Consider the following 22525-nt stretch of genomic DNA (forward strand, 5'->3'; position numbering starts at 1 on the left):
TTTTTTTTCCTTCTGCTGAGCAATATTGTTCCTGGGCACTTTCGTGAAGTCACAATAAACTAAGCAAGCAATCAGCAGGCCCTTGACACAAAGGCATTTATTGATCTAAAAACAGTGCTGTGCTAACCTGACCTTAAAATCCTATGGCATACAACTCCGGTTCCGCAAAAACAGCCAAAGCATTAACACCAAAGCACCTGGTATCCTTGTTTTCTGTGCACATTTGCTATAATTAGAAAAAAGAATCCTGCCTTATTCTAATAATTACTATCATTTTAGTTACAGTGACTTTTACGTCAGCATCTACCTGGTCTGCTAGTGTTAAATAGTTTGCTTTGTTTTGCCCCAAAGTTCATAAACAGATCAGGCCAATGTCATGATTTTAGGATAGATGTTGCAAATTTATAAGACTCTTTGCTGCACTTTAAATTATGTAGTAGTAATAAAGGGGCATTTTAGAAGACGAGAGGTGAAGAATTGTTTGTCAAAGAGAGTTGTGAGGCTTATAATGCCTGAAGTTATGCACGTGACTGGATAAATGCTGAGGTTTTCAATCTGTTATGAATTTACGCATTTATTCATTCATTTACTCACATATTTACTTTTTCAGTGACTAATATGAACCAAAAAAAGGTAGCCAGTCCTGGTGATTTGTTCGTTTATGAACAGAACTATCCTGTTTGCTGTTATTGTGGCACTTACAGTATGTTATGGTAAAATATAGTAATCTTATAAATTACTATTGTGCCCCATGCCATAGGTGACATTAACAGCATGGGGTGATAGAAGCTAATGGAAGAGAGGAAGAACCCGGCTTCTGTACAATCTCAGAGATGAGTGCTCCAGTCAGAGGGAACATCAGGTGCAAGAGCCCCGAGGTGGCATGGCTAGAGTATAATGATGGAGCAGGAGGGTAGCTTGAGGTTGTAAAAGTGGTTCAGAAGTTCTACATGATGCATGATCAGTTCATGTTATCTGTCCTGTATTATCTCCCCAACCCCTCTTCCCTGGTCTGTCTATGTTTGGTCTATGTAAAGTTCTTGAACTCACCCCTTTCTTACCTGTCCCTACATCTTCATTCAAGCTAGAATGCCATTTTCTTCTCATCTCTAAATGTTTTCATTATGTTGAGCAAGAAACAAAAACAGAGAAAAACAGGCACATACTGGGGGACTCCATTTGTGTGAGATTCTAGAGCAGGTAAAATCCATCCCTAATGACAGAAAGCAGAACAGTGGCTGCAGGGGGCCAGAGTTGTGGGGAGGGTGACTAGAAAGGGATGTGTAGGTGCTTTGTGGGTGATGAGACTGTTCATAGCTTCATTGTTATGGCAGTTTTACAGGTGAGTATGCTTGTCAAAGCTCATCATACTGAATGTTGAAATGGGCATTTATCATATGTAGACGATACTTCAATAAAGTTCATTAGCACACTACAAAATAAGAAAAAAGGAAAAAGAGCATGCTGAAGAGCTCAACTTTATTGTCTTCATTATCTCTTCCCTACTCAGATATAAGCTTCCTTTCTATCATCATGGTATGTGCTGTAGATTTGTGTACTTGTGAAAAACAGACCATGTACAGCCTTTAATGAGCAGCATGGTATTAAACTGGCTGCTTCTCCATTGGGTTTGCATATGCCCTTATGAGAGAATCTATGCCCTGCTAGTCTTTTTCTCCCCTTCCCCACCGCGCCCTCCCCCTTGCACCCACCTCAGAAATCGTAGAAATGTTCCCTGAGTATTTGTTAATAGCACTTTTTAAGACCTTGTCTGGTACCCAAAGAGGATGAACAAAATTGATCTCTAAGGGTGGATAAATGAAAGTACTGTTCTTGGCACTGGATCCCACATTCTGGCTCCATGTGTAAAAATTGGGAGCAGAATGGGTTTTCTACCTTCCATATTCACACCCTATGAGCTTATTGACTTAAAATACTTGTGATGGCTTCTTTGTTCTCCAAAATGTAAATGCAGTACAGACCATCTATATTATCCTTTTTTTAATGAAATTTTTTGGGGTGGAATTGGTTCATAAAACTAGATAGGTTTCAATGGTGCAATTCTATAATGCATGATCTATATATTGCATGGTGTGTTGAGTTACAAATGACCAAACAACCCTTCTTCTAAGTCTACCTGAAAAATTTGAAAATATTTATTCATAAAGCTATATGCAACCATATGATCATTGCAGCATGATTCACAGTAGCCAAGACATAGAAACAACTGCAGTGTCTTTCGATAGATGATTGGATAAAGAATATATGGTACATATTAACAATGGAATACTACTCAGCCATAAGAAAATATGAAATACTGACATTTTTGACAACATGGATGGATACTGAATATCATGCTAAGTAAAGTAAACCAGATTGAAAAAGTCAAGAATCATATGATTTCACGCATATGTGGGATATAAAACTGAAAACAACTAATGAACAAACAAGACAAACAAAAACTCATAGATACAGACAACAGTATGGTGGTTACCAGAGGGGAAGAGGGTTAGGGAGGAATAGAGGGTTAAAGGGGGTCAAATATATGGTGATGGAAAGAGATTGGGCTTTGGGTGGTATATTATCTTAACGTCCATTATTTCTCTATAGAGTCTAGTGGTAGGACCAGTATTGGTAAGCCACAATGAGGTGGGTACGACCGTGTAATAAGAAAGTGCCTATTATATCCCATTATTACATTGAATGAAGAAAATTCATAAAAATATGGAGGTCTATTGCATAACTGCCATTCTAGATTGTTCTGGGGGAAAGCTCTGTAAATCAGCCCTCCTCTGCTTAGTCTTATGAGGCCTTTCTCCCCGCCTCCCCTATACCCTCTCCCTATGCAATATTTGGTGTTCTCAACTGGCTGATTACCTGGAATATTAGCTTTTCAAAATATGACACAGAAGTTTGCCAATTCCTTCTAACTCGTAACACTTTCAAATTGCAACTCCAAATTATTCCTGTAAAAATAGCTGATCTTTATGACTCCCAGGGGATTTCTTATTTTAATCTGAAAGCTTCAGAAATGGCTCAGTTTGGTGGAAATGATGGGGGAATGTCTGCTCTTAGCAGTTTTTTGTTCAAGGGCAAATCAACCTCTGTCCTTGCTATCTCTAATTTTCCAAGGGTTATGAGACTTTAATTTGATTCTTTATTCAGTGTGCATAAAATGTTCACTATAATTTGCATAATACATTTATTGTATAATCACTCTTCACATTGGTTACACGCTTTCTCAAAAGGACATTACTTTTTTAAGGGGGTATATTAATGTAGGGCAAATTTGAGCTGTGTAACTAAACAGAATTAGGTATATCTCCGAAGGACTAACATAAAAGAGAAAGAGGAAGGAATACACTTATTTTGAAATTGGCTATTATGTAAAAATAGCCCCAATCCTGTATTTTCAAATATTCATTTCACAAAAAGAGGCAGGGGAAAGATTGCTGTTTTTTAAAATATAAAGATTTGTTATATAGAAAAGGGATTGCACTTGCCTGTTAGAATGTACTTAAGGCATGTGGGTACTGAAATTCAACATAGTCTAAGAAGATGAGGGAGTTTGGGAGAGAAGATGCCTTAGGCACTTGGCTAAGGTGCTATAAAGGCATTGAAATTTATTCAATGCTCAGAGCTAACACACAATTAAGGTAATCGTATTATTACCCTTAATTTAGGTTGAGTGTTCTGTGCCGTTTGGACTTCTTGTTTCAAATAGAGGAGCTAGGACTTGAACACAGATTGTATGATGCCCATATCTTTGTTCTTCAATTACACCAGTTTTCTATTAAATACACTTCTCTAGTGTGAGCTGCCTTGGGAGACTGTGTATTCCCTAACATTAGTCCTGCCCAGGTGGAGGCTGGATGGGTGTTTGGCAAAGAGATGGTAGGGAAATAGCTAAGATTTGGAAACAGTATAAGTGAGATTCAGCAGATGAGTGGATTAGAAAACTGGTACATCTACACAATGGAATACTACACTGATATAAAAAAGAAGGAATTCTTACCATGGATGGAACTGGAGAGCATTATGCTAAGCGAAATAAGCCAGTCAGAGAAAGATAAGTATCACATGATCTCACTCATTTGTGGAATATAATAAACAACATAAACTGATGAACAAAAATAGAACCAGAGTCATAGAAGCATCAAACAGACCGTCCAACCTATGAGAGAAGGTGGGGGATGAGGGGATAAGAGATCGACCAAAGGACTTGTATGCATGCGTATGAGCACAACCAATGGACACAGATGGGGGTGAGGGCATGTGCTGGCTTGGGGGGGCTGGGGAGTGGTCAATGGGGAAAAAAGGAGACTTATGTAATACTTTAAACAATAAAGAATTTAAATTATTTAAAAAGAGAGATGGTAGGGAAATTTGAAAATCAGAATGAGGTTGTGTGAGATGGCATTTAAGATCCCCATTTTCTCTGCAATTTTATGAGAATAGTAGACACAGTCCTGACGTGAATGGCTTCTTGCAGACCAGGGTGTGTCATTTCTAATGTGCATTCTATCACCTGGAGATCTTGTCAAAGTGTAGAGCTTGGTTCCATAGATCTGAGTTGGGCCTGAGAATCTGCATTTTTAAATCCTCATGCAAGGATATGTTGCCATTGATTTTGAGAGAGAGATGAATATATATATATAGAGAGAGAGACGTCAATGTGATAGAGAAACATTCATTAGTTGCCTCCCATACTCACCCTGACCAGGGATCGAACCTACAACATAGGTATGTGCTCTGACCGGCAATCAAACCCACAGCCTTTTGGTGTATGGGACAATGCTCCAACCAACTGAGTAACCTGGCTAGTACGAGATTCTGCATTTCTAACAGACTCATCACTGCTGGTCCACAGACCTTCTGGTCTCTGCTTCCAAAGCCATTTCCCCAGCGATCCAGGTCCTGGTTCTAGTTAGAACAATTGTACTGACACATCTTGGTCACAGTTCCTTAAACTCAAAAAGCATGTCCAAGGATAATGAAATCCTATTCTCTTTAGACAATTAGGATTCTTCAAGTAAGTTCTACCTATAATAGAGAAGACCTAAGCTGCAAGTCATGAATCACCAGATATTAAAGGGCAACAAAGAGTTGATACTGTTAGCAAACCAATTTACAAATTATAGTAAAATTTCCTTGGGGAAAATATGTCTTTGTTAAAAACAACCACCCACTTTTATACACAAATGTGTAATCATGTATATAATGACATGACTATTTAAACTCTTGGTATTCTTTCTGAATCACAAGTCTGAAATTTTGTCTCATAAAATCCTGATGTATTTTCAACATTTCTTTGAGATGGATGCAACTTAATTACAATAAAAAGGAAAATGGGCCTTCAGCCCCCCTCTATTTCAGGAGGCTATTGTTGTAATTTGATTTAACTGGCTTCAGATATCTTTGGATTGCAGTACATAAGGGTCTGTCTTTAAAACATGCTTGAAAGAAACAAAAAACGTAGGAAAATCACTCTTTATAGTCGTGGAGGCTTTCAAAGTGTTGTTCATTTCTATCTTATTAATTTTTAAATATCTGAAAAAGTTGAAATAAAATCAGTTTTTCAAGTTAGGAATCTTTAAGAAAGACGTTGGCAATTGGGATGTTGAAAATTATCAATTGATGGGATTATAGAGATCCATACTTATTGGCCAGGAAAGATAGCCACATGTCATGAAGAGAATGAGCCAGTTATAAAACTGTGTGCATAATCTGATACCATTTGGTTAAAAATAAAGAAAAAATTAAATTAATAGTTTAAGTTTGGGTTCATCACGACTAATTTCTCTCCATATTGACTGAAATTTCTTCAATAAATTTGTATAACTTTTTTTTAATTAGAAGAAAAAAAACTTCTATTTATTTTAGGGTTAAATGGACAATTGGGTTGCCAGTCATAAAATCTTAACCAAGAATGTTTTTCACTTCAGGATTTTTGATAACAGAAATTATTTTATTACTCTGTACATCCATAAGTGCTTCCAATAAACACAATCATAAGAGCTAAAAAAATTAGTTCTAGTTGTTTTTTTCATATTAGAACATTAGAAGGAATCATAGGATAGTTTATTAGGAAGTGGACCAGAGCACTAAGGTCTACAGAGGAAAGGACTTGTATTTCACAGAATACTGTTCTGTTTGGCTTGATTATTTTTTTAAACTATGTGTGTGTTACTTTCAGTTGCCTTTTGTACTTTTGTAAATTCTAATACCACACTAGGATTGTGCTTGATATATCAGCTGGGATGAAGAGAAGTTATTGGGGGTCCAAGAGCATGTAAAAGCCACTGTTTCTGATAGTGATAAGGACAGTACTTGTGGACATTTAAAAAATGTTTGGGATAAGGATGATAAACATGGCTGAAGAATGTATCCAGTCATATATGAGTATACATTAAGAAATACATGATTTTACTTAAACAGACGTTCCCTAGGGTTTAAACGTGAGTTTTGTCAAAGGTTTTGAAGGAGGAAATTATGGATGGAGCCCTTTCCCAGGATAATAATGTTGTTCAAAGAGACACAGGGCTTTGTACATAAATTTAGATAAAGTGACAACTCGAAAGAAGGAATGTCTAGAGTTCAACAAAGACAGGCTCACAGGTAGTGCATGCTTCTAAGAAGTTTGGCCTGTATTCAGGAGTCACTTTCTCTTCCTTTTGCCACTGAACTACATTATTATTGCATCCCTATGAGTGCTATAATGTCCATCCTGAGTGCTATAATGTCCTCTTGTACTATAATGTCCATCCTGTAAAGATGAATGGGTGGTGAGTTGGGGACATCTTTGCTGTAGAAGGATGTGTAAGACTACAAACATGCTTCCCAGGCCATTGGCTAGAACTGTTGAGTGTGAATGTGAATTACAGTACCTGGGAGGTGGGGGTTAGGGGGAATTGTGCTGCCATTGATCCTCACATGTGGAGACCATCATTTCTCACTCTTCTAATAGAGGGATAGTCTACAATTCTACCTGCCCAGAAGACCAGGGCAGGAAGAGGGAGGGAAGGATGAGCCCTTAGAAATGAAATTATAGTTCCTCTTGCCTACTTTACTGTGCACCAGGATTGTGGACGAATAGAGCATTCTGTTACAGCTTGCTTCTATCGTGATTACAAACTCAATGGAATTGTTTTATCAATATCCTGGCTTGCTTCTGCAACCACCCTGCATTACATACTTGTACCTTTCACTCTTTTTAATGGCAGAGACCCATAGACCAATGATTCACACAAGACATACTTTGTATTTGTATTTTTGAACACTGCCTTTCAGCAAAGGAAAGTTTGCAAGATGATTCACAGAGATTAACCTGCCCATTTACAGTCAAGCAGACTGCTCCCTTAATCTGGGCATTATAGTAAAATAATGGTTGATCTAGAAGACCTTGTCAAATCAGTGAGTTTCTTTAATTTTAATAAAGCACAGTGATCTCTTTAAGCCAATAAATAATGATCTTGATCCTAATTTTGACATTATTCAGTATAAAGAAGCAAATTCTCTCATTTAAAAGTCAATTGAACAGGGTGAGCAGGGAAGTGAGTTTTGGGATTTGAATTTGTGTTTGGTTTAATAAGACTTTGTGTGCAACATAAATGAAAGGAGAAAGTGTTCCATTTTCAAGTGGCATACTACCAAGCATTTTACTCCCTAAATTTGTCTGTCTTTGTAATTGTTTTATTCTGCTGGGTAATGCCATTTAGGACCTAATTTCTTTTTTTCGTCTTTACTTTTGTCATTTGCACACAAAATGTCCTGAGTTTGCATCCACCTGAAAGAAATATTTGCCATCTTAGAATACTAGCAGAGTTTATTTGCCTTTCATTCCTCTCTATACCTTGTATTTAGCTTAATTCATTTCTACTGTGCACAGAAACTGACAAAAAAGACAGAATAATGCATACCTACATAAATTTAGAATGTGGATAATTTTGCCATCATGTTACTCACTGAAAGGGGACCTGACTCAGGTATTCAGCCCTGATGAGCAAAACTATAAACACAAAACCATGCATACTAAACTGAATGAAAATATGCCACTTTGCATATACTCACCTAACTTAACCTCCACGTGTAAGAGGACCTTCCACTGTATTTAAATGTCTTTATCTACCCTACTACACCATAAACTCACTGACAGGAAGAGCCATGGTAGAGTGTCTTTGTTTTCCTTGCAGTGCCTAGCATGCTATCGTCTTTGCACATGGTAAATATTTAGTAAATTAAATAATAATAATAATAATAGAAAAGTCACACCATGGTTCAAATGTGTCCTTCATAACAGGTGGATCCCATTCAAAAAAATAGATGTCTCATTTTAGTATTTCTGGCACTAGAATATCAGAATGTTTAAGTAATTAAGCTCAAAAGCTCAAAATTCAGGGAATACACTGAAGCAATATAATGGATATTGTATAAAGGACACCATTACCCATCTTATTGGCCTCTATTTGTTAAGTGTCTGAGGGCTGCAGCCATTTGTGTAAGAAGTACAGATGCTGTCCTTTTCTGTACCATAAGCATCTTATTTTCTAAGATCTTTCAAAGCACAGGTGATTTCATGGTTCGGAATTTTTTCCCCCTCAAAATGAGCACTCTTATCTCTGGCTTTTGCATTCTAGCAGGATTTGCCTTTTGCCTTTATTTGTCACACATCTGAGTTAGGCCATGTTGCTATTGTATGGGTTCCTCTGTTGTACCCTTGCTTCATTATAATGATCGCCCACAGGAAATGGATGCAAAAGAAGATACTAAAGAAATGACTGAGTTTTCTTCTTAGTTTGGTTTTATAAGTATAAAAGTAGCAAAGACTTTATCAATGCTGTCTTTCAGCTACCTTCTTTGATCACATAATGCAGAGAACTAGGAAATCCAATAATAAGAGAATGCATTCAGCAATAACTCAACAGCATAGGGATGCAAGAGAAATCTGGCAGAGACAGAAAGACATGGAGGCAGCTAGACTCCATCACCTCTACGAAGCATGCAAAGCACTGGTCCCTTTCTGCAGTCCACATTAACCAGCTTGTCATTCAGTTTTCCTGCTCAGAGCCCGGACAACAGTCACCGAATTTTGTACAGTCTAAATAGAAAGAGCAGGGACTTATGGAAGGGCAAGCCTTAAACATCACCAACTAGATCCCATTCAAAAAAATAGATGTCTCATTTTAGTATATCTGGCACTAAAATATCAGAATGTTTAAGTAATTAAGCTCAAAATTCGGGGAATACACTGAAGCAATATAATGGATATTGTATGAAGGACACCATTACCCATCTTATTGGCCTCTATTTGTTAAGTGTCTGAGGGCTGCAGCCATTTGTGTAAGAAGTACAGATGCTGTCCTTTTCTGTACCATAAGCATCTTATTTTCTAAGATCTTTCAAAGCACAGGTGATTTCATGGTTCGGAATTTTTTCCCCCTCAAAATGAGCACTCTTATCTCTGGCTTTTGCATTCTAGCAGGATTTGCCTTTTGCCTTTATTTGTCACACATCTGAGTTAGGCCATGTTGCTATTGTATGGGTTCCTCTGTTGTACCCTTGCTTCATTATAATGATCGCCCACAGGAAATGGATGCAAAAGAAGATACTAAAGAAATGACTGAGTTTTCTTCTTAGTTTGGTTTTATAAGTATAAAAGTAGCAAAGACTTTATCAATGCTGTCTTTCAGCTACCTTCTTTGATCACATAATGCAGAGAACTAGGAAATCCAATAATAAGAGAATGCATTCAGCAATAACTCAACAGCATAGGGATGCAAGAGAAATCTGGCAGAGACAGAAAGACATGGAGGCAGCTAGACTCCATCACCTCTACGAAGCATGCAAAGCACTGGTCCCTTTCTGCAGTCCACATTAACCCGCTTGTCATTCAGTTTTCCTGCTCAGAGCCTGGACAACAGTCGCCGAATATTGTACAGTCTAAATAGAAAGAGGGGGGACTTATGGAAGGGCAAGCCTTAAACATCACCAACTGCTACATTTGAGTAGAACTTCAGTGGAACATATAATTCCGACACAAAGTGTGTGCTTACCCTATTTAAAAATCGCATTTGACTCACAGCTGGATGGTCTTTGAAAGAAGTTGGGTGTCACATCAAGCCATCTGTGTTTCTGTGGGCTTTTACGACAGTCATTCTGAAGAGGAAGAGGAAGAGCAATGCAAATGTCGTGAAATTTAATGTGCGGTTACACTTGGAGAGCAAGTCTCCCTTGGCCTCCAAGGTGCCACCACCAACTGCAGCTGGAGTTCTGGTTTTATCATTCTCCCCTCCCCCCACGGAGAACAATTCCAACATTAGTATGTACATAAGCAGTTTAAATAGAGAATCTAAGGAGCTGATGGTATAAAATATAAAACGTTGAACAAGATTCAAATGGATTGTGTCACGCAGTGGTCCTGTTGAATGGCAAAGGTCACAGAGAAGAAGCTGCGTACAAATCCTCAAAAAACAAAACCAGAACTTTGGGCAATACCATTGTTGAAAAAATGAAAAAATTCTGTTATAATTTTTAAATATATAAAGCCATATATATATGGCTTCCTCTGTTGCCTTATTCTTTAACATATATATATTTCTTTTTTTTTAAAGTCTTCAGGCTTTGTACTACAAATAGCAAACTTTCAATTAACACCCAAAGTTGAAAGCATTTCAGGAAAGCATTGATTCTATCTGCCAATGGATTGAATGCATTTGGCGAGTGACCTAATTAGCGTGGAGCTGGTTCTTTCTCCTGCTCTGCTTCCCACTAATTGAGGACTGCTGGCCTTCTCCCCCCCAACAAGGAAGCAAAACAAGGACGGGTATGTGGAGAAAACAGTGACATGGTTTTTAATTCATTTGAACCTGTTGCCAAGCTTAATGATGCCATTGAGGGGTGAGACAGGTGGGCTTCCTGCCACTTGGGCTGGGCTTTGCGCTGGTTACCAGTCATGGGTGTGTTGTCCAGGGCTTAGCAGTCACCATAAAGCATGATTAGCTGGAGCTGAACTAATCTCCCCACCCTGGCCCTCACCAGATGTAGCTGCAGAGATTCCTGCTCCCAGACTTGATTATTTGTCATTAAGGAAAGCAAATTGAAACCAAATTGAAGTTGATTTTTTTCCTTAGCGAATGCTTCGTGATTCTTCAGGGGCAGCTCCGTATTTCATTTTGTTTTCTTCTAATTGTGATGTGGTAGATGCAGTCACAGCAAACTCAGGGATGGAGTGTTTATTTCTAGAATCGGGGTGTTTCTCAGGGTGGCTGGGGACCCTTTGACCTCGGAACTTGCATTTTCATTAAGGAGAGTGTATATGGAGAACACAAAAGTCAGTGTAATATTTCACGCCTGGGAGCTTCTTTTTAAAATTGTGGCAAAATATATTTTAATGGTAAATAAGAATAAGAAACTCAACTTGGTTGGTGCTAAATCCTTCTTATAATGTCCATTCTTCCAATTCCCAAAGTTATTCGCCAGTTTTATATATTTTTCTTTTTTTTCCTATTTATTTTAATTGAATTTATTAGGGTGACATTGGTTAATAAGATTATATAGGTTTCAGGTGTACGATTCTATAAAGCATCACTGGACATTGTATTATGTGCTCACCATGGCCAGTCGTGTCTCCACCCATCACCATTTATCCCCCCTTTATTCTCTTCTATCTGCCCATCCCCCCTGCCCTCCTTTACCTCTGGTAATCACCATACTGTTGTCTGTGTCTATGAGGTTTTTTGAAAATTATTATTATTTGCTTAATCCCTCAACCTTTTTCATCCAGACCCCTAACCTTCCTCTGTTGCCTTATTTTTTAACATTTTTTTTCACCAGGCCTTAGCTCCCCGGTTGGGATGGAGCCTTCCATAGAGGAGACATTATATAGGAAGGGGACATTCTCTTTCCTTGCTGGCATGCTAGCTCTCAGAAATACTCTCTTCTCCAAGTCCTCCCATCCCCTCCTCAATTTAGAGAGAGCTAAGGGGGTCTCAGGCCTCACAGGATGTCTTCTGTTTGGATTGGAGTTCCGCCCTGGACGTCAGCATCATGATGTTGTCCTATCCTGTGTAACATTTGGTGGGTGGCAGAGGAGGGGGGAACCCAGAGAAGAGAAGCTGCACTGGACTAGGGTGCAACCATCCTGAAATCTGGGGCTGCTTTTCTGGGTTCAGGGCTGAACCAGAACTGTGACTGCTTGGCATTTGTAGTGTTCTTTAGAGTCAAGATGTATTAACAGACATTTTTATCAGTTCATTTCCAAGGTAGTCCCATGAAGTACCTAAGCATCTTTTAACCATGCCTTCAAGTAATTTCAACAAATATGTATCAAGCACAGGCTGTGTGGTAGGTAGAGTCCCAGTAACTGGGAGGTACAAAGAAATAGCACCTGGTAACCAAGAGTGTCTTTTTTTTTTCTTCTTCCAGTTACAATGAGTGAAGGATAGGTCCTCTTATATAAATTATCCCCTTGTCCTCCTGTAGTTTTAACCTCTTGCTTTCTGCTTGCAGCTTGATCATTGTTGTTATTATTGTTAATCCTCACCCAAGGACATTTTTCCCATTGATTTTTAGAGAGAGTGGAAGGGAGGGAGGGAGAGAGAGAGAGAGAGAGAAACATCGATGTGAGAGAGAGACACCGATTGGTTGTCTCCCAAACATGCCCTGATCAGGGCCGGGATCTAGCCTGCAACCGAGGTACGTGCCCTTGACTAGAAACGAACCCAGAACCCTTCAGTCGTCAGGCCAATGCTCTATCCCCTAAGCCAAACTAACTAGGGGTCTGCTTGATTTTTTAAATTCAAAATTACCAAGAACAATCTCTTAATAGGTGCAACAACAAAAAAAAATATTTGTTGAATAATTTGAATAAATACTCAGTAGTTCTCTACCGGGGCTTCATATTGAAATCAGCAGGGAATAGATACACACATACCTATACACATACACACACACAGAAACACACGAGTGTGTGTGTGTGTGTGTGTGTGTGTGTGTGTGTAAACATTTGGGCCACATTTTCAAAAATATTGATTTAATTTTCTTGGGGGTGAATCCTGGGCATTTGTATTTTTTTAAGCTCCCCATGTGATAGTAGTTTGCAGCTAAGGCTGAAAACCATAGTATCTTCTATCTTTAAACAGACAGCTCATTAGACTTCATACTCCCCACTGGCTAAAGCTGTTTATTAATTCTCCATCCCAGCCAAGATCATGGCAATGAGGCTGGTAAGCATTGTTTTTGCCTCCTCATCTCTCTCACTCTTCCACTCAGATAGGCTTCAATCCCCACACTTGCCTAAAGCAAATCACAATAATGACATTAAGGCTCCTGAACATCTGAGCATTTCCAAGCTCTCATATTCCTCATACTCTGTAGCATTTGGCACAGCCCATCTCTCTCTCTTTGGACACTTTCTAAACTTGACTTTCAGACATCCTATTACCTCTTCATCTCCTTCTTCCTCTGATTCTCCTTCCACCTCCTTTGCACGCTCGTTTTCTCAGTTGACACCTAAATGTTGAAGTTGTTCAGACTCAAAATCTGAACCCTTTGTTTCTGCTTACATTAGGCATTTTTTAAAAATATATTTTATTGATTTTTTACAGAGAGGAAGGAAGAGGGATAGAGAGTTAGAAACATCGATGAGAGAGTAACATCGATCAGCTGCCTCCTGCACACCCCCTTCTGGGGATGTGCCCGCAACCAAGGTACATGCCCTTGACCGGAATCAAACCTGGGACCCTTGAGTCTGCAGGCCGATGCTCTATCCACTGAGCCATTTTTTAATCTATTTATATATCTGTACACATATTTATGGTGTTGACTGCCTAATTTGCATATCCAATCTTACCCCCTCTTTTGTGCAACAGCCTAAAAACTCCAACTGCTACTTGACATTTTTACTTAGATATTTCACAGGCATTTCTGTCTCAACATGTCTCAAATTGATATTTTACTTTTTCCTCTCCCTTGTAGGCATTTTTTAATCTATTTATATTTCTGTACACATATTTATGGTGTTGACTGCCTAATTTGCATATCCAATCTTACCCCCTCTTTTGTGCAACAGCCTAAAAACTCCAACTGCTACTTGACATTTTTACTTAGATATTTCACAGGCATTTCTGTCTCAACATGTCTCAAATTGATATTTTACTTTTTCCTCTCCCTTGCTGGATCCTCCTCTAGTCTCCCCATTTCAGTAAATCACATCTCTAGCCATCCAGTGGCTTATGCCAAGAAAGAGCAGTAATAATCCATGTCCTCTGTAGCCCCCTTACTCCCAACCAAGTCAATCCATTACCAACTCCTGTTAATTAAAAGTATAATTCAAATCATCCATCTCATTTCATTCACTTCATTGCCAGCTGCCATTTGCCTCTGTGTCACCTTGCTGATTCCATTCTTGCTGCCCACTTTCTCCACAACCACTCAGTCTTTAGCAGAAGCCAGTTAAAGTGATAATTTAAGAAATGCTATTTCCTTATGACTTTCAATAATAAAGTATCAGTAGTTAGATACCATAGTATATGCTCCCATTTTCTTTCAAGGGAGACATACTATTTTGTCAGTATAGATTCATTTCTATGGTTATTTTATTTATGTCCATCCCCCAACTCAACTATATGCTGTATAAGGATGGGAACTGGAGCTATTTTTTAAAATATATTTTTATTGATTTCAGAGAGGAAGGACAGGGGGGAGAGATAGAAACATCAATGATAAGAGAGAATCATTGATTGGCTGCCTCCTGCTTGCCCCCCACTGGGGATCAAGCCCCCAACCCAGGCATGTGCCCTGGTCGGGAATGGAACCGTGACCTCCTGGTTCTTAGGTCTACACGCAACCACTGAGCCACGCTGGGCGGGCAGAACTGGAACTATTTTATTCACTATTATATGCCCTGTGAAAGAATGAGCATGGGAATGCATGAGGAAGAGTGGCCAAAGCATGCCTGACTTAGCCAGTTCTACTGAGAACTCAACCACTCCATTAACTGAATGGAGCTGATTTATTCTGTGCCCTCACTTCAAAATCCAAGAGATGTTCAAGATTGCATTCTCTCCATGGTGGACCTCAGGGGCCACTAGACATAGTTTGCAAAGTGAGGGTATGGAGCCGTTCATTGTAGGGTATAGTTGGGGGGGGGTGGCAGACATAGGCAGACTTGGCTTCAAATCCTGGAGCTGCCAGTTAGGCAGCCTGCGATTTGTGTCACCTCTCCCTAGCCTCAGTTTCTTCATGTTTACACCTGAAGGGACATGAGGATCATAGCCTGTGAAGCCATTAGAGTTTCAGCAGTTGCCAACATGGCAACCACCGAGCACATATTCTGGTATGTAGGAGAAAACATCTGCATTTTAGTTTTATGTTCTGCTCCTTCTAACTCTAATGCTTGATGTATTTTGTTCTTTCCCCCTTTTTATTATGGCTTTTTTCGCCTATTTTACTCAACTTAGTGGGTGGTGCTACTCATGTTATTCACATAGTTTGAGTTTCGTGGGAAGAGAATTACTAGCACTTATAGAGCAGGCTTTCTTTTGGATTAGAAATACAAACTTCACAGCTACTCTGCCCAGCTTTTCAGCAGCATTTGATGGCATACTGCTGGGTAACAAGTTCATTTTAGGATAACACGCTGGGAGGAAAAAAGAAGGAGGGATTTGAGGGGAGAAAATTAAAAAGTTAATTAAAAGAAACAACTCGGTAATTGAATTCTCTTGCACATTTCTTTGCTTGTTTGGAGGGGGGTGTCACAGTGCATGGTTAGTAAGGTTGCCTTTGTAGCTCACCTCAAAACTCCTAAATGAGACAAGTAAAAGAGTACAGAGCCAATCCCTGCCTAATAAATGAGAAGAGGCGTAGGGTACATATGGTGGGTTTTTAGATGTGCCAAACAAAGCTGCCCTCCTACTCATTCTTGAGTATTTTTGTTTTTAAATATCCTTGGCAGCTTACATTACTGTTAGGCTAAGTCCTGGACTCATATTTGCTATTTTATGGACATGCAAAATCTCTTTTGCATTTAGTCTGTTTTATTGGCTATTTATTTGGCCTCACTCTGTATCCACTCTCCCCCCAAAACCCGACACACACACACAGGCACACAATCAGTAAACAGTATAGGCGACTCTTGTGTCCTTTTCAGGTTGTACTCCAGTAACAAGTGGCATGGGTGTGTTTACTTAATTTAAAACGAGCTCCTTATTTTTATAAGAAGCCTGAATATCTATGTCATTATGTTTATCACAGATCACTTTAGAGTTAAAATAATTTACTTCAGCTGTGATTGAGAGCGAGCAGGTCCTGTAATGAATTAGCATGGGCTTTGGAATCAGCTGGAGCCACATTCCAACCCTAACTCTCATTAACAACACTTATTAACTCATGTAGTCAACATGTATTGATTGAATGCCTACTGTGTGCCAGGGACTGTTGAAGTTGCTGGTGATATTTATAGTCACATTCTGTCATAACTTTGATTAACAGCAACTTTTTTGAGGTTTTGAAAATTAACTTTAGAGAGAAACTCTAAAAAGAATATTTTTCAACATTTTGTGTTTCTCATTCTTGCAACAAATCCCTTCAGGAAAATAGAACAGGGTTCAATAATGTATTATCACCTTACTCACCAAATTAGTCTAAATCAGGTTGCTGACTGTAAACCCACTCTCCAAAGCAATCTCCAAAACATAAGACTTACTATTTTATTTAAAAAAAATTTAAATATACTTTTATTGATTTCAGAGAGGAAGGGAGGAGAGAGAGATAAAAACATCAATGATGAGAAAGAATCCTTGAACAGCTGCCTCCTGCATGCCCCCCATTGGGGATTGAGCCCACAACCCAGGTATGTGCTCTGACTGGAATCAAACCATGACCTCCTGGTTCATAGGTCGAGGCTCAACCACTGAGCCACTGAGCCATGCTTGGCTTGGGCTAAGAATTTATTTAAATCAGAAGTTTTTCTTCTACAACAGCTCCAGTATTCCATCCCTTCATGGAAAATAGGTACCCCCAGAATGATGTACACAGACTTCTTCTATCTAGACCAGTGGTTCTCAACCTTGGCTGCACATTAGAATCACCTGGGAATCTTTTTAAAATCCTGATTTCTGGGCCTCATCCTCTGGAAATTTTTTTTGTTTGTTTGTTACGGGGTGAGGCCACAACATTTGTAACAAAGAAACAGAATTTCCAGAGGATGAGGCCCAGAAATCAGGATTTTAAAAAGATTCCCAGGTGATTCTAATGTGCAGCCAAGGTTGAGAACCGCTGCTATAGACCCTGCTAGGTTGCAAATTAATCGCTGAGCGAGACCAGGAGCACCTGGCTGACTTCTGCTTGCCCACAGACACGTGAGTGGAGGTAAAGATGTTCTCGGTTCCCCCAATCAGAGAGTGAGCGCCCGGGAGCACGTGGGCCCAGGGGAAAGCGGGCTGGGAAGCACGTGGGGCCGCAAAGAAAAAGGCTCCTGGGTTCAGGCAGACACAGACATCGGACACCAATGCTCGGTGCCTACCGCGTTATTTTTCATGATATTGTGATTTTTCCCAGACACGGTAAGGACCAGAGATGGAGGGCCTTTATGCAAGTGAGAGCCCCAACACTCATTCCCTCGGTGTGGAGGCGAGCCAGCTACTTGGAGTGCTAACAGGGGTTTTGTGTTTCCGCAGGTTACGGTTTTGTGGATTTTGACAGTCCCGCAGCCGCCCAGAAAGCGGTAGCGTCTCTCAAGGCCAATGGGGTGCAGGCACAGATGGCCAAGGTAAGGCTGGGGGATTTTAGGTTGTTTGCTTGGTGATCATGTATATTTCTCCATCGCTGGCAGCTGAATCCGAATTGCAGTTTGCAACAATTTGGGTGGTATTTACTTGGTAGGGAAAAGAAGGAACCCTACAGTAAGTTTGGCTTAGAAGACTCTGGCTGGTTTATTTGTTGTTGTTTTTTCGAGTATGTTTATTTGTGTGCTCTTTTGTTATGGTAACGTCACTGGTGACTTAAGGGCACTTGTGGGGTGCTCTGGTTTGCCTGAAAAAGGTAGTGGGGGTCCTAATTAAAACTTTATTTATGACATTAAAAATAAAAGGTAGTGGGTGTGGGTGTGGGTGGGTGTGGGTGTGTGTGGTGTGTGTTCGTGTGTGTCCAGGACTTTCAGCAGGAAATAGTATTGGAGTAGTCCAGTACGCAGCTAGTTGTCTTTGATAAACAGTGTGAGAAAAATTGCTGTCTCATGTTGGGGAGAGCTGATTGCTGAATGATGATGATGTTTCATCTGTGCAAGGAACTGAGGTTAACCAAAGGGTTTGTTGTCTGTTTGGCTAGAATTTCACGTTGGCCTTTGTAGAGTTTAGCTAGATGATAATTTCCTAGATTTTAATAATTTTCAACACTCATTTATTGGTATGTAGAACAAATAGTCTGGAACTTCCTATCTGAAATGATAATGCATTTTTATATTCAAGAAAATAAATAAAACAAAATATAATAGTTTTGTATCCTGATTGCAGTGATGGTAATAAGGATCTACAGGTGTGATAAAATGACACAAAACTATACACACATATTGTACTAATATCAATTTCTTGGTTTTGATATTGTACTATTATTACATAATATATAATATTGGGGAAACAGGGTGAGAGGTACATGGGATTCTCTATCAGTGGTTCTCAATCTGTGGGTCGCGACCCCTTTGGCTGTCGAACAACCCTTTCACAGGGGTCGCCTAAGACCATCCTGCATATCAGATATTTACATTACGATTCATAATAGTAGCAACATTACAGTTATGAAGTAGCAATGAAAATAATGTTATGGTTGGGTCACAACATGAGGAACTGTATTTAAAGGGCCAGAAGGTTGAGAACCACTGCTGTATATGTTCTTTCCAAAGTCTGTAAATCTGTATTTCCAACTAATTTTTTAAAAAATTTTATGACATAAAGATGTTTGGTACATATTTACTTCAAAATAATAGTCATTAATAGTCATTTTGTATTTGTTTTACATGCAACTTAAGTTTTAACATATTTTTTCTGATTATTACTGTTTGAGTTTGTTTATCTCTAATTCTCAAAAGTTAGGTAGAGGAGCCAGCAGATCTTGAAATGCATTTATGTCATATGCATGTATACACATACTCTTAATTATTGCCATAACAGCTGAGTGATATAATGACAGAGTCATCAAATTTTCAGTCATTGGAATTTTGTTAGGATGGCTAACATTCACTGAGAACATTTTGCATTTTTAAGTTCAGATAACTAGACTTGGGATATTTGGATTTCTTCATCTTCGGTTGTCTTCTAGCAAACTGATACCATCAATATCTGTTAACCTTTTGTTGTGGGTCACTTCACATATAGATTACTTTGATAGACTCATTGCTCTTTATGACTCATTAATTGTTTTCAAGGCATTATAAATTAGAGTTTGAATTCTTTCAGCTGTGTAATGTATTCCTCATCTGGATTATGCGTGGAAGCTTTGAATTTGGTCACAAGCTAAGATTGATGAAGTTAATATTCGCAATTAATAAGAAAATTATGTACATGTCTTGGTTTAAAACTTACTTGGCAAAGAATTAAGTTACTTGGTGACTTAAGCAGTGACTTACACCTAGGAAACAAGTGATAAAACTGTAGGTGTTAGGCATATGCAAAATTGGGACCTAAAGGAAACACTTACTTACAAGAAATTTACAAATGCTTATAAAAATTGTGTATTTGATCAATTTTATTGATAAACTATCAAATTTTGGAAATTACTAGTTTGTGACAATTTAGAAGTAATGAATACAGTGTGTATAATCTCCAATTTTCAAATGGTCTGAGAATACATATGTGGTACTTATTGGATCAACAAAAAAAGAAAGTTGGCGTTAATTTTATAACTACCAAGGAGCCATTGTGAATATTTCCCCTCTTTTTCTCAGCATTCTACTGCACAAGAACTCTATTCTCTATTCTCTCTCTCTCTCTCTCTCTCTCTCTCTCTCTCTTTCTCTCTTTCACACACAAACACACACCCATCTCCATCACTGACATCTCAGCTAACCTGAAATTATCAAAGAGAAAATATTTTAAGGAGTCTCTAAGAAAATTATTTAGGAGAGCTAGCATTTTGGTTCTTAGCTCATGCCCAATGTACGCAGTAAGGAGGTTCCACCTGGAATGTTTAAAGATACGTACTTTCTTTTATTTCATTATTTTATTTCACTTCTAGAGTTGCTGAAAGATTTCTACTTTACCAATTATGCTGTTTGCGGAATAAATTCTTATTCCCCTTTTTCTCACAAACTTTGGATCTAAAGCTCTGGGCTTTAGATCCACATCTGCCTACTGGAAAACTTTCAGCAGTAAATGACTTTGTAATTTAACTACCCAGAAGCAAATAAATAGCCTCCCTTTGACAATGAAATGGAACAAGCTTGACCACCTGTATTAGCAGATTTCTCACTGAGCTATTGGATTTCATGGTGTGTTTTTTTTTCCTTTGTCCTGGTGAAAGCTATTATTTATTATCATATAAACCTGCAGTCTGCAGGGTGTGTGAGACTGCACTATATTTTTTTGCCATTTAAGTGTCCAGCGAATTGCCTCCTGCATCCTTGTTCTTATCAATATCCTACTAGGCAGGCTGTGATGGATACACCTCCTGGATTTTAAAGCAAAAATGCTGCAAATAATCTAGGTTCCCAATAGGAGCCTAGAGTGAACATGAAACCTTCCAAGTGAATCACTTTATTTAGCTAACTTATTCCAATGTGTGCATATGAAAAATTCAACCAATTTGTCAACAAATAGGAATTAAATAATAAATCATCCAGTAAGTGGTAATTGATTAATAATGTATAACCATTAACATGGACTAACATTTTCTGTATACTTGCTGTTCTGCCAAAAAGGGTTTTGAGGGATCAAAGGATGTGTTTCTTTTAGGAGAGCAGATATAGAATATGTTAGTAATACATAGTGGTTAAGAGCATAGGTTTGGAGGGAGGGAAAACTTGGCCTTGAATACTGGCTCAGACACCACCTGGCTTTATGACCTTGGCCAAGTTACTTAAATATCTCTGAAAGTCTCTAATAATACCTACATTATGGGACTACTGTGAGAATTAATTTTTAAAAACACACAAAGAATTTTGCATAGTACTTACATTATACCAAAATTCAATAAATGTTAGTTATTCAGTAAATGTTGTTATGCATTAAATTCACATTTTGTTGCTGAACATTCTATCATATATGCCTTAAGTGTTATGTTATTACAAAACAGTTTTTAAGGACTATAATAAGTATTATCAATTAGTAAACATTTTTCTTGCCTGCTAAGTGCCAGGCACTTTACTAGGTGTTAGAGAATCAAGACTGAATTAACTTCTTTCTTTTTCTGAATTTTTAAAATTTAACCTTTCTCCTTGGATTGCTACAGCTCTGGGTTGAGACCGGCGGCTGTTACTATTCTTGCCAAGTATACAGAAAACATTCATCCATGTTAGTGGTTATACATTATTAATCAATTATCACTTACTGGATGATTTATTGTTTAATTCCTATTTGTTGACAAATTGGTATTTAGAAGAAGTCATTGGCTAAATAATATGTCTCTGTACACTTAAAAAGAAGAGAGCTAAGAAATCCAGCTAAAATAGCCTAACCTTCTAAGTGTTTATCTTACTTATGAATAAGACAGCCATAGATCTGCAGTTCAGGGCAAATGCTTTGGGGTACTATCAAAATCAAGGCTGCTTTGCTATTCTTTATTAGTGGCTTTCATCCATACATATCATATGTTGCTTTCTAAAGCTCCAGCTGTTGTATCTCCAGTTTTGCCAGTACTTAAAACTTATATAATTTTATTAACCAATGTCACCCCAATCCATTGAATAAAAATATAAAAAAGAAAGAAAAGGACAAAAGGCTCAAGAACCATTCTGGCTGATTCTGTCATTTTAAAAGCTTTCCCAGAATTCTAACTCAGGAACTTGTGTTCACCTACCAACGTCCAAAGCTGAGCCATGGTTTTCCCTTAGCTGCAAGAGAGTCTGTAATGGTGAATAATTTAGTTTCTTTGCCTCTAGTACAGAAAAGTAAGAGTAGTCTATCTTTTGGGCTATTAAACATCAATAACACCATTCTTCCCATTTATACATCCTGGGTGGCATGCACTCATTTCTTCCCTTGGGGAGCCTACTTTAATGCCTCACCCTGTAATCACATCTAGTGATGCCATCATTTCCAACAGGCCCAGACATGGATGCCCTTATGGTTTAGCAGCCAATATGTTTATAAGACAGGTTATCTGAACTCCCATAATTTTGAATCATAGAGAAACAACAGGATACATGAAACTAAAGGAAGACTGCTATTTAGGAACGGAGAGAATGGGAAACAAGTGGAAATCACTGATTGCTTATTTGATGTACATATCAAATACTGTTGGGTAGGAATAGAATTCTCTTGCCCATTACCCCCATTGCCTCGTTGAGGCCTCACTGGAGAACTGTACAGCTTTAGAA

General features: G+C 38.6%; 1 protein-coding gene across 15 annotated transcripts in view; it reads left to right on the forward strand.

Moving 5' to 3' along the window:
• Window positions 1–22525, forward strand: part of RBMS3 (RNA binding motif, single stranded interacting protein 3) — a 965283-nt gene that overhangs the window by 585578 nt on the left and 357180 nt on the right. For all 15 annotated transcript variants that reach the window (XM_014549237.1, XM_005878038.2, XM_014549230.1 and 12 more), the window contains one exon: window positions 17676–17767. In XM_014549237.1, coding sequence (XP_014404723.1) covers window positions 17676–17767 — 92 coding nt within the window. The remainder of the gene's footprint in view (window positions 1–17675; window positions 17768–22525) is intronic.

Source organism: Myotis brandtii, unplaced genomic scaffold, assembly GCF_000412655.1.
Source record: "Myotis brandtii unplaced genomic scaffold, ASM41265v1 scaffold54, whole genome shotgun sequence".
Taxonomy (NCBI): domain Eukaryota; kingdom Metazoa; phylum Chordata; class Mammalia; order Chiroptera; family Vespertilionidae; genus Myotis; species Myotis brandtii.